Source organism: Manacus candei, unplaced genomic scaffold, assembly GCF_025592945.1.
Source record: "Manacus candei isolate 608988 ecotype Guabito, Panama unplaced genomic scaffold, ASM2559294v1 h1tg000123l, whole genome shotgun sequence".
Lineage (NCBI taxonomy): Eukaryota > Metazoa > Chordata > Aves > Passeriformes > Pipridae > Manacus > Manacus candei.
The window spans coordinates 2,335-15,825 of record NW_026138171.1 but is presented as its reverse complement, the minus strand read 5'-3'; the positions used below and the strand labels follow the sequence as shown (position 1 = coordinate 15,825).

General features: G+C 48.2%; 1 protein-coding gene across 1 annotated transcript in view; it reads right to left on the bottom strand.

Moving 5' to 3' along the window:
• The window catches only part of LOC127462241 (exocyst complex component 4), a 148,739-nt gene extending 138,486 nt beyond the window's left edge, over positions 1-10,253 (bottom strand). Inside the window, exons 1-2 of the mRNA XM_051770695.1 lie at positions 10,184-10,253; positions 6,089-6,185 (exon numbers count right to left, since the gene is read on the bottom strand). Coding sequence (XP_051626655.1) covers positions 6,089-6,185; positions 10,184-10,238 — 152 coding nt within the window. The 5' untranslated portion in view covers positions 10,239-10,253. The remainder of the gene's footprint in view (positions 1-6,088; positions 6,186-10,183) is intronic.
• Positions 10,254-13,491: the final 3,238 nt, after the last annotated feature.

The window sequence follows — 13,491 nt, the reverse complement described above, 5'->3', positions numbered from 1 at the left end:
GGGGGAAATTAAAAAAAAAAAGCACGGAACGTGAAGCTGCTTCCCCATCCCTTCTCCTACTTCTGCAGTGGCCTCACTCACAAGGAAAAACCTTTTCCTTGGCAGTGTCACAACAACAAGGCTCTGCTGAAAACGTGTCTTTAGAATTCAGCAGTGGCAGTGGCTCCACGAGGGGCCTGTCAGGGAGAAAAGGGTCGGGATTCACCCTCGAGGAACATCCATCCCTGCCGGTGACAGCATGAGGCACTTGTCAACCAAATGCCTCCTAAAAACACTCATTAAACCATGGGGAGGAAAAAGAATTACATAGGTGGGAGTGGAATTGCTCCCTTGAGATTCCGGGTTTGGGGCAATTGAAGGGAAAACGGCGGCGAGTGGATGGAAAGGATGGAAAGTTGAGTGGAGCAGTTGCCATGCTCAGGGAGGAGAAGTAACCAAAATAATGGTGGTAGTTTCTAGAGGAAGGTTCTGCTACTGGAAGGTGTCCCTGCCCATGGCAGGGGGTTGGAAAGGGATGGTCTTTAAGGTCCCTTCCAGCCCAAACCATTCTGGGATTCTGTAATAACAGGAAGCATCAGGTGACGAGAATTGGGATTTGAGATCCCTCTGTGCTGGGACCTGGGGAGGCCTCACCTCAAGTCCTGGGGGCAGTTCTGGGCTCATCACAAGACATGCAGGGGCTGGAGCATGTGCAGGGAAGGGAAGGGAGCTGGGAAGGGGCTGGAGAACTCCTGAGGGAGCTGGGGGGGCTCAGCCTGGAGCAAAGGAGGCTCAGGGGGGACCTTCTGGCTCTGCAAGTCCCTGCCAGGAGGGGGGGAGCTGGGGAGGGGTCAGGCTCTGCTCCCAGGGAACAAGGGACAGGAGGAGAGGGAATGGCCTCAAGCTGTGCCAGGGGAGGGTCAGGTTGGACATCAGAAGGAATTTCTCCATGGAAAGGGTGGTCAGGCCTTGGAGGGGCTGCCCAGGGAGGTTTGGAGTGTCCATCCCTGGAGGTGTCCAAGGAAGGCCTGGCCGTGGCACTCAGTGCTCTGGGCTGGGGGACAAGGTGGGCATCGGGCACAGGGTGGGCTCAAAGACCCTGGAGGTCTCTTCCAACCTAAAAGATTCAACAATTTCCTAATCTCCTGATCTGGCCCTCACCTGTCCCACCACATCACAGAACCAGCAGAGAGGCACCATCTCCCTGTCCTGGAGCCTCCTCTCCAAGGGAGGACCAACCCTACTTTGTAGGAGCCAGATTTGGATTAACTGTGATATTTTTCCCCCTCTTTAAAGATAAGTCTGAATGTAAGACTCCATGAAATCTGGAGGCTTCTATTTTTAAGGAGTCACACTGCATTTAAAAGTTTGCAAACGACGTTTCCTGTGCACAAAACCAGCACGTCAGATATTTTCTTTGCCTGAACCCCTGACCCTCTGCTCATTACTCAAACTCAAACTCAAACTTGCAGCAGTCAATATTACAAGTTCCCTCTCCCAGCTTGAGTCAGTTTTATTGATTTCTCTAAAATCAAGTATTTTGGGTTTGATTCAAAAAGCTGAAGGCATCAGCTCTCATTATTTAGCACTATTTGTGCCGTAGGAGGCTTTGACATTTTCCACCTCCTTCAATAATAATGTGGAACCCTTAGACTGATAAAATACCACATCTTTTTCTTAACCTATTTGGTGCCATTTAATACATCTAGATGTAACTCACAAACTAATTTTACCACTCCTTTTGCTTCTCAAGTAACACACTCCCCATATGGTCAAATATTAATTCTGTGGTGTGCAACTACAAGACATTGTAGTTAAAATAAAATTAGCTGTTTATTATTCTAGCTGTACAGATATACTAATAAAAGGGGGTTTCAGTGAGGTTAAACACAGAGTTTTATATCAATTAAGAGTCATGAGGTTTTGGAACCTGCTCAGCTGCAGCAGCAGCTGATGCTCCAAGACTTTGATGTCCCAACTTTGCTGTTCCCTCCCCAGGATTTCCAAAAGCAGCAGAGGGTTTAGATTCTACACACATCACCTTTCATCTCGACACAACCTGAAATAAATAGAATTATTCCCATAAAACTGCCAATATTTGTGCACCTGGGTGTGTGCACGTGTTCTGCACGTTGGCCACCTCCTTCCCAAGGACAGGGAATCCCTGGAATCTGCAACTGGACCTTCAGCAGCTCAGAGCTGATTGCCACCACTTGGTGACATATCAACAGGCAACAAAAGCCAACACCTTCCTCTTCAATTAATCCCCAAATCATTTATTTTATTTATTAAAAGAGCAATCGCTCTTTTTTTTTTTTTTTTTTTTTGGAATTAACACAACTGGAAGAAACAGGTTAATTCCAGAGTGAAAAGCCTTCTGCTTTCAATGATGGAGACTTGTAGCAACAGACAAAAGCATTCCATTTGAAATTAAAATGTCAAATTATTACCTTCTCTTTTCCCTCCACTGCCATCAATCCAAAATCCAAGCAGCAGCAAACCGGAGTGTTAAATTTTGCATCCCAAACAACACCAGCAGAGGTAAAGCAGGGATTTGGCTTTTCCTTCTTTTTTTTCTTTTTTTTTTGCTTTTTTCCCCCTGCCCCAACACACCAACTCTTTGTTTTTCCCCTTGCTCTCCAGGCTCTGAAATCCAGGGCGGTGATTTGGACATCGCCAAAAGGGAGATTCCCCCAAAAACAGCCCCGCGGAGAGGGAGAGGCTGCCGAGCCAATTCAGTTCCTCCATCCTCCTTCCCAAGGTCACAATCTCGCCCAGATTTTTCCAAATCATCCTCCAAGCCCTTTTAATTGCTGTTTGATCTTAATGAGGTGTGGCTGATGGTAATAAATGGAAGCCCTGGCGGCCTCGATATCCAGCATCCAAACCACGTTCCGCTGAGTTCCCATCGCCCTCCATCCCCTCCATCCCTCCCTCCCCAAGACTGCAGACATCTGTTCTTCAATTGTCTGGTAATAAACACACTCTATAAAGCATATGTAAAAGGATTATTACCCTCAGGAGCCAAGTGCCTTTCAAATGCCAGCTGAAACAAATAAACATTAACGATAAAACAGAGAGAGAGAGAGGGAAGGAAAAAAAAATCCCCACCAAACAAATGTCACACCAGACATCGCTCAGGCTGCTCCAGATTCCAGGATTTGGTCCTGCACGATTCCTTCCTCCAGTGGGAGATGTTATTCCTCAGACCAGCAACACCAGTGCTTTCCCAAGCCAAGGAAATGCTGGTTAACAGCAAAGGATGAACTGGACTCCAATTTTGGTAACTTTTATACTTCAACACCTCCCATGAAAAGTAATTAAGGGAAATCAGACACGTATCCTGCTCCAATTTGGAATTTTCCATTAGGAAAATCTATTTCCCAGGAATCACCTCCCCCTTGTCTTTCAGAAATTCACTCCTCGTTTCTGTTTCTTATGTGTGTGGAGCGTCGTTAAATCCTGGTAATTAATCTGGGCCTTGGTGGGTCTCAGTTGTTCTGGTGGAAGTCAGGGGACCCACATCCCAAAACCTCACTTCCCACCTCTGGTTTGCTGCTCTAAATGAATTCCAAGGGAAGGGAAGCTTTGAAAACCATTGGTGAGTATTTCCCTTTACGCTCTCCGTGGCTGTAAATTCTAATTTCTCTGAACAAACGTTGGTCATGGGGGAGTAAGGGGGTTAATTTACAGGCCCTCCCCCCCCCCCCCAAAACCCTCTTGAACCTGTGTTTTCAAAAGGATCTGGAGCTGAGCTTGTAAATAAAAAAAAAAGGATCAAAAAAAGACTTTTTAAGCAGCAAATTTACCCCCTGTGCTTGTGCCCCTCTGATGTGATGGACAGTGACACTTCTCATATCAGGAGGACAAGAGAGGGGAACTCAGACTGATGGATATGAATGTTCTGGTTACAACTCTCCACATTTTGGGGCTGAATTCTATTTTAAAAGCCAGGCTTTAAATCATCCCACCGGGGGTCTGGTTTCCCAGAAATCCAGTTTGCTCAGTGCTTCCAAGAGCACTGAGGTTCCTAAGAAAAATCAGTCCACCTGGCAACAGATTTATGGGAACTTGGTAAAAATAAGGAAAAAAACCCCTCACTTGTGAATAAAATATTGATCATTTTGAATTCAAAGCAGACTCATCTGAAGCAGGTACAAGGGACAGGGATGAAAGACGACCCCGGCAGCAAAACTTCACACCTTTGCAGGAATTCCCTCCAGGAAGAGTTGGGAATTCAGACAGGAACGTTCAGAAAAGGGCCAAGCAAAGATTTAACCAACGAGGGATGCACAGGTAGGACGAGGATTCTAATATTCCAAGGGCTGGGAAATATTGCACCATCGGAATATTTTAGCCAGAGTTGAGGAGCCAAAGCTGAGGAGCCAAAACCAAATCTAAGACAACAAGGACTCAGCTCTCACTGTGTCAGTGATTAAAACTGGTAAAATCACATTAAAACAGTTCCCACAGCCCTCATCCCAACCCCAAATCCCCCCCATCCTGCAGGGGGAAAAGGCCAGGCTGGGTCACGGCCTGTTTTCCTTCTCCTCCTGTGGCTGCCGATGGAAAACTGGGCACAGGGAAGTGAGGATGCTGCAATTATTTTTTTTTTAGGAGGCAAATTATTCCTCCTGCCCCTCTTGCAGGCTTGGTAATGAAGAGTGAAGTGTTTGTGAGAGGTGTTATTTTAAAGCAGAGCACTCAGGTTTGAGGAGAAGAAAAGGGGGGGAAATGAAGCGGGAAGGCAAAGGGAAAGAATCTAAATCAATGGGAAATATGTCATCAATAAAACTAAGAGCATCACCCCCCTCTGTGCTTGGAAGGCACCTGTAAATTCATTTAAAAAAATGAGAAATTGAAGAAATATCAGTTGAAGAGCATCTCAACCATTGCCCATCTTTTCCCACAGTAAAATGGCTGAAAACTATAAATTTATACTGCAGCAAATTTCATTTTTAGGGCGTTTCTTTAGTTGGGAAGAGACAGAGGTTGAAATGAAATCTGCTTGGGGAATTCTCCATTTCATTTATGGACATCCAGCAATAAACAGAGGGTACCACGGACACAACCCTTTTTCCAAGGAAAGCCCTTAAAGACCATACCAAATTTTAGTGTTTTCTCAACATTATTCCAATATTTGGTGTCATGAAACCAGAAATCTAGATCTGGAGGAGTTTATGGATTCTCCATCTGTATTTTTTAAGTGCTGAGAAGTCACAAAGAACTTTAAAAACCACCTTTTTGAGGGCTGAGAACTGAGGTCAGTCGGACATTCCTTCCCCTTGGGGATAAGACTGAATTATTTTTTATTGCTGTTTTATGATGGGAGACAATCCCCTGGTTGTTCAGTGGCTCGTGACAGCGAGCAATAAAAGCAGAGCCAAGGGGGGAAATGCTCTAAAGCTGCTGGTGCTGAGTGGGAAAGGACATCCCTGATGAGGAAGGAAAACCCTGGCAGGGAAAAGCAGAGGTGGGAGATCGACACGAACCGAGGCAAACATTGCAGTGTTTAATTCCAACAAAACCAACCCCAGGGACTGTTTGACTGCAAAGCCAAAAAAAGAGCAAAACTCAAGCAACCAGAGGAGAACGACGCGGTGAGAAAAAGCTCATTAAAGACCTGCTCTGTTTAAGGTTCCAGCTGTGAGGATTTTGGGAATCACCTGGGATCAGGCATTGATTTGCCAGATCACACTTGTTTTATCAAAGCCTGGACTCGCCTTGCAGTTCATCAGAGCATCCTCTGAGTTTTTTGAAGAAGCACAAAGGCCAGGAAGAGACAAACAACTCGTGGCAGGTCGCAAATAAATTTTACCTCATCGGTAATAAACGACACTGGGAAGTGAAACGGGCTCAGCCAGGCAGGGAATCCCACCTGGCATCAGAGTTCACTTCAAAAAAGGTTTAAAAACATTGGCAAGAAGCTGAATTAATGATGACTTTTTTTAAACATCTGCACACCAACAACTTCAGAGCGAGGCCGCTGCTCCGGGACGCGGCTCGGAAGCGGCACCATCCCCGCGGAGAAGGTTAATTCCAGAGGGTTAATCCTACTTCATTCTAATGGTTTGCACCTGTAGGAGCACGTGGAAAACCTGAATTTTACCTGAGGAGGGGATGAAAGATGACGGTGATGTTCCTGGCTCCCGGTTTGCAGACAAACTTGGATCCGCCACCTTCAATTAAGTTATCATCCGGTCCTCCTGGAAAATAACAGCAAACAAAGTTGGCTAACAGATCTCAGCAGCCCGTGGTTTTTAGATAGCAAGTGATAATTAAACGCTTAGCAAGTGATAATTAAACATGAATTAGAGGCTTCTTTCCTGATGAAAGATCAGTAATTAACGTGAAGACGCGCTCCCCTGTACCCCCTCCTTGCTCACAGCAAGCGCTGCTGAAGCAGTGGGGACAATACAGGTGGGGCTGAGATGTTTTTAAACATTATTTCTAATCCCCAAAATTAGTGGAAGTATTGCAGGAGGACCACGAAGTCCAGGTCCTGCATCTTGTGCAATAAACCCCCAATGTCTTGTCCACGTGGCTCAGATGTGTTTTGAAGCCCACAGGGCTTGGAAAGCCCTTCCCTGAATCTTGCTGCTTCCAGGTCCTGCACGTCTGAGGATTCCACAATTCCACCTGGAAGACGCTTGGTTTTGATTGCCAGTGACCTGGAATTTTAACTCATTAATTATATTTAACATTTCCAGGTCTCTCAGGGGTTCATTTCCTGCGCTGAATTTGGGATTCCCGAGCAGGAGACACAATTCCCCGAGTTCCACCTGGGTACAAACAGGGTCCCAGCTACAGAAAAAACCCATTTGTGAGTTTGGCAGCTCCTTTGCAGTGAAACACAACTCAAGACAATGTTATTTGTGCACCACAGCCCCACAGAGCAGGATTTGGAGTGGCAGGAAAACATCAACCTCTGCGGCAGCCAAACCAAAGGTACTTCCAGAGGCAGCTCCCAAAGGATGTTAAATTTGGATATTGAAAGAGAAAAGAGGGTGTGTGGGGGGAAATACCAACTTCCTGAAACTTTTGAATGTCCTGAGAGCAACAAAATCCACTTGTAAAACGACTGCAGAAGAAAACATTTTTAGGACGACAGGCCAGATGCTGCACCATGGAATGGTTTGGGTGGGAATGGACCTGAAAGATCATCCAGTTCCATCTCCCTGCCATGGGCAGGGACACCTTCCACTAGCCCAGGTTGCTCCAACCTGACCTTGGACACTTCCAGGGATCCAGGGGCAGCCACAGCTTCTCTGGGAAATCCATTCCAGCCCCTCCCCACCCTCCCAGCCAGCAATTCCTTCCCAATATCCAGTCAAACCCAGTCTGAAGCCATTCCCTGTGTCCTGTCCCTCCATCCCTTGTCTCCAGTCCCTCTCCAGCTCTCCTGGAGCCCCTTTAGGCCCTGCAAGGGGCTCTCAGCTCTCCCTGCAGCCTTCTCTTCTCCAGGGGAACATTCCCAGCTCTCCCAGCCTGGCTCCAGAGCAGAGGGAATCCAGCCCTGGGAGCAGCTCTGGGGCCTCCTCTGGACTCTCTCCAGCAGCTCCACATCCTCCTGCTGTTGTTCCCCAGGGCTGGAGGCAGCTCTGCAGGGGGATCATCATCATGTGCTGCCACCCTCCCACAAACAACCCCATCAACTGTGGGGTTTTGGCAGAAAAACTCAAAGAACCCCAAAAAACGAACTCGGGCAAAGTTTGTACATCCCAAAGATCACGAAGCCCTTCCCGTTTTTCATGTGAACTCTTCCTCAGGGATTGATAATAATAAATACAGGAGCTCATCACATTACTGGGGCAGCTTTAGAGGTGCAGGGAAACGACAAAGTCCTTGAAAATCCAAGCTCCACCAGCAGGTTATGGAAGTTTTTGACCCTGACGTGTGTCTGCCTTGAAACAAGAAGAAAGTCTCCAAACTGGAAAGGGTGTGAGGGGAAGAAAGTGCCTCCAACCTTCTTTCCAAAGGGAAGTTTATCTGCCTTAGGACATCACCTGCAAAAAAATAAGCTCTTTGATGGCTGGATTTATTGGATTTATGTGCCCCTCCTGTAGCAACCTCACAGCAAAACCCAAGGACTGAGCAGGTCACAGCACCAGCTCCTCCATATCCCAAAAGGTCCCTCCAGGTCAGGAGTGTTTCTTACAGGAATTCCCATCCCAGCAGTGTTTTCTACAAGAATTCCCATCCCAGCAGTGGATTTAAGATGTGGATTTAAGAAATCCAGGGAAACTCGGGATATCTGCAGTCACAGCATTTCCACAGCTGAGTCAGCTCCTCCAACGCGGTGCTGGGATGTGGAAGCCTCCTGGTAAATCCTACACCAACACAAGGAAATCAGGAAGCACAGAGCAGCTGAAGGCAGAGTTAATTCAGCTTTACTGCCTGTATTTAGAAAGAGGAAGCTCTTAAAAAAAAAAAAAAAACACCGTGAATTTCCTGAATCGAACTCACACGATGTGACAGCTTAAAAAAAAGAAAATAAATAAAAAAAGAGGTGTGAGTTCAAGGAAAAGAAAATTATTCATTTCCCCTGTTAATGTCAGATCCTGCAATTTCCAGTGGGGTCTCTGTGTCTTTACAGACTTATTGGAGGATTTATCCGAGCACGAGCTGCTGAGGCATGAAAGGAGGAAATGCAGGCTGGAATTGAGGAAGGGCTGTGATTCTTGTTACACCAAGTCACCCTGCACTAATCGATATTATTGACTGGGCCCTCTGTGTTTTATTCCTCCACAGCCAGGAAGGAAACGATCCACCTGATCCGCTCGGCCCCGCTCTGAGGGACTGGAGTAGAACAGAATGCTGGAACAGGGAGAAAAAAAGGTGATTTTACACCTTCCTGGCTCTGGGTTTTCAATTAATCGCCACGGAAGCTCCGGGGGAAGGTGGGAGGCACGAGGAAAAGCAGTTTTGTTTTTCAGTCTTTTAAAATATCGAAGGGTTTCGCCTTGAAAAACATGTTGAGATGTAAATCTTGTTCCTGGTGATGGCTCCTACACATCAACCAATCCTGAGGATTCCAGCAGGCTCCACTGCTCCTCTCACCTTCTCCTCTCTCCATGCTGGAGCTTTGTGGTGGCTGACACCGGAGAAAAGCCTCAGCTGGAGCAGGAGAGAGGACACGATCCCTCTGTCTGTATATCTGGGAGCAAATCCCCCCTGGGGACTCTCCCACAAGGTCTGAAATGTGTATTTAAATGGAGTAGCCAATGGGACTGGATTCATCCACCAAAGGCAATTCCCTGTGCTGGAGAACCACCAGGAATGTCCATAAAAATACACCAGGAATATCCCTTTGCCTTTCTTGAGTCTATCAAGGGTATCTCCCACGGGGAGGGGAACGATCGTTCCTCCAAACAATCCAAGACCAGGCAGCTCTGCAGGAAACAGGGAGCAGAGAATCATGGAATGGTTTGGGTTGGAAGGGAAGCTCATCTTGTTCCATCCTCTCCCGTGGGCAGGGACACCTTCCACTATCCCAGGTTGCAAATGAAGGAAGGACATGAACCTGCTGGAGGGAGACCAGAAAAAAACATGGAGATGCTCCCAGGGCTGGATTCCTTCTGCTCTGGAGCCAGGCTGGGAGAGCTGGGAATGTTCCCCTGGAGAAGAGAAGGCTCCAGGGAGAGCTGAGAGCCCCTTCCAAGGCCTAAAGGGGCTCCAGGAGAGCTGGAGAGGGACTGGGGACAAGGCCTGGAGGGACAGGACACAGGGAATGGCTTCCCACTGCCAGAGCGTAGGGTTAGATGGGCTATTGGGAAAGAATTCCTGTCTGGGAGGATGGGGAGGAGCTGGAATGGATTTCCCAGAGAAGCTGTGGCTGCCCCTGGATCCCTGGAAGTGTCCAAGGCCATGTCGGAGCAACCTGGGATTATGGAAGGTGCTGGGGTTGGAACAAGATGATCTTTCATGTCCTTTCCAACCCAAACCTTCCCATAATTCCACAAAAAGTGGAAATAATGCCTTTTTTTTCCCCCCTCCTTATGATTCCCAGAGCTGCAGTTTGCAGAACCTCTCCAAGAAGAGCTGAACTTGCGAATCCACACGAGCAGACTCGGAGAGAAGAAAACTCTCCACCCCATCAGAGAGAATGAGCTGTAAATCCTCATTCCCAGAGAGCCCTGAGGATTTCCAAGTGTGTGGAAGTGCCCACAACATTATTGAACTGACCACTGAGTACAGGACCAACCATCCCTGCTCACTGATCCACAACTTCCCAGCACATTCCACACTCCAGGCACCATCTGGACAGTCACTCTGGTGATGTCACAATGCAAGAAATCCTTCACTGGGTTCAAGGATTTGGTTGTTGTTTTGTTTTTTTTTTAATTATATAAGTCAAGAAAGTCTAATTCCACATTTATTAGCACCAGAAAAATAACCCAAACTTTCACAGCTCTCTCAGCGAGTGTTTTTTGTTGTAGCAGTTTCTTTCTCAGGAGCAGAGTTGGCTGATTTAAATCTGCTCAGCAATAAATTATGGGGGGGAGAGGGGGGAACAAAAAGAAAAAAAAAACAAAAAACAAAGAAAAATAAGGATAACTTGGCAACAAAGGGATATTTGTCACAGAGCTAATGATGCCCTCATGCTGTGCCAGCAATGGGTTGTGCCCACCTGAATGCCACTGCACGTGGGTGTCTGAGACAGGGCCATTAGTGACACAGCTCAACGTCTCCCAAATGGAGCCTGAAATGTCAGGCTGCAAAATGGGAGGGAATTAGATGAGCAACAAAGCTGGAATTTTCTGCAGGCATTTAAAGTTTGAGCAAACATTAGGACTGCTCTGAGTTTTCCATCTTGCTCGGGATGTTAAAATCTCAATATGGACACGCCACGTTTGCAGAGAATGTCAAAGAAGCCTGGAATGGTTTGGGTGGGAAGGGACATGAAAAATCATCTAATTCCACCCCCTGCCATGGGCAGGGACACCTCCCACTATCCCAGGTTGCTCCAATCTTGGCCTTGGACACTCCCAGGGATCCAGGGGCAGCCACAGCTTCTCTGGGAAATCCATTCCAGCCCCTCCCCACCCTCCCAGCCAGCAATTCCTTCTCAATATCCCATCTAGCCCTGCCCTCTGGCACTGGGAAGCCATTCCCTGTGTCCTGTCCCTCCAGGCCTTGTCCCCAGTCCCTCTCCAGCTCTCCTGGAGCCCCTTTTAGGCCCTGCAAGGGGCTCTCAGCTCTCCCTGGAGCCTTCCCTTCTCCAAGTGAACATTCCCAGCTCTCCCAGCCTGGCTCCATAAACCACCCCTGACACAAACATCGAGTCCTGTTGTCCCTGCACTGACCCCCAGCAGGGATTCAACACATCAGCACACACTTCTAAACTCTCTTCCTCAGAAACCAAACACAATTTCTCACCTCTAAAATTCCTCTGTTGCGTGTCCTGAACCCTCAAACTTCACTGCATTTACAGAATCCCATAATGGCTTGGGTTGGAAGGGACCTTAAAGCTCAGTCAGTGCCACCCCCTGCCATGGGCAGGGACACCTTCCACTAGCCCAGGGTGCTCAGAGCTCCATCCAAGCTGGCCTTGGACACATCCAGGGGTGGGACATTGTTTTCCCAACTGCCCTGGGGTAGCTGCTTTAGCAGAGCCCACAGGGGGTGCAATCCATGCTGGAATTAAGGGCTCCCCATCCGGGTGTCCTGGCACTTGCTGCCCTACACCGCCAGAACTCAGCAGGGAAGGAGGAAGGCCTGGAGAAGGATCTGCTCTTCTTCTAGAGGCATCTAGTGGATTATCTGAGGCAGATTCTTCTGTCTATTCCCACATAATAAGGATGTTCCTTGTGCTCTTCACTCACAAACTGGCAGTGACTGACCTGCCCTCTGACCCGGCTCCTGTTCCCTCTCCAAAAGGAATGAGGGAGCTGAGATGCACCAGATAAAGAAACCCACCTGTTATCAAGACAGACAAGAATAAGCTCCAGCCAACACTTGATTACCTCCTTGCTGGAGGGGAGAAGCAGTTCAGCAAAAGTTTCTGACAGAGGAAAGGCTGAGTTTCTTGTTTGCTTCTCTTAATCACCCCCCGGTCTCTTTTTATTCATCACAACTGGGAATTTATAAGATCAGACCAGCAGGAGCAAGGGAGTGATGGTTGAAAAACACACAGGCACCCGCCTTTTCCCAAAATCAGCAGAGATCAGGGAGATGATGGAACTGCAAAAGCCCCCAGATCGATGGGAATTAGGTGGTTAAACACTTGTAAAACACTGGCTGTCAGACCCGGGGCGAGGGCTCTGCACAGGCAGGAAAGGAGCTGGGAGATGATTAACTGTCTCCAAGGGCATCAGTCTGTTCCCAGCTCCCAGGGTGTCCATCACCTGTCACCAGCACTGAACTCAGCAAGGGAGACACCAACACTGCCACAGGCAAGGACAACAACACCCCAGATCCCCAGGGATTCTGGGCTTGGATCGCTTCGGTCAGTTTGGAAAGACTTTTCTTCTTTAACAGAGAAGTAGGGTGGGAATTAAGACAAAAAGGATGTGAAGTGGGGGGAAAAAACCAAGGAATTTCATCCTGGAGTTTATAAAGTTCAGCACATTTAATTTCAAAAGTGTCTCTTTAAGTCATAAAGGCTCAGCCACTCTCCCAAAAGCAGCGTTTGGGGTGATGGATCCCAACATGGGGTGCAGAGAAGGTTTCAATCTTCACTGGAAAACCACAAATATTGTACAGAAATGAAGGCAGAGCTCCTGGCTGGTTCCCAGTTTGCCTGATGGAGCAGTGGGGTTGTTGTGGTGAGGGGCTAGGAGAGGGCAGAGAAGTCCAGAGCTTCCAAAATAAACCCAACCCCTGTTGGCTTTGACTTTGGGATTGTGCCAGTCACCACAATGACCTAAAAATCCAAGCTGAGGTCACAGGATCACAGGATGGTTTGGGTTGGAAGGGACCTTAAAGATCCACCTCATTCCACCCCCCTGCCATGGGCAGGGACACCTTCCGCTATCCCAGGTTGCTCCAAGCCCCATCCAACCTGGCCTTGGACACTTGCAGGGATGAAGTCAAGCCAAGTCTGATGGTTGGACTTTCACAAATCTCTTACAGGTATAAAACTGGGAAAGGAGGAGTGGAAAGGGATTGGGATAAGATGCTCTGAGGGCTGAAGTCCCTCTGCTCTAGAGCCAGGCTGGGAGAGCTGGGAATGTTCCCCTGGAGAAGAGAAGGCTCCAGGGAGAGCTGAGAGCCCCTTGCAGGGCCTAAAGGGGCTCCAGGAGAGCTGGAGAGGGACTGGGGACAAGGGATGGAGGGACAGGACACAGGGAATGGCTTCCCAGTGCCAGAGGACAGGGATGGGTGGGATATTGGGAAGGAACTGCTGGTTGGGAGGGTGGGAAGGGGCTGGAACAGATTTCCCAGAGAAGCTGTGGCTGCTCCTGGAAGTGTCCAAGGCCAGGTTGGACAGGGCTTGGGGCAACCTGGGCTAGTGGAAGGTGTCCCTGCCCATGGCAGGGGTGGGACTGGATGATCTTTAAGGTCCCTTCC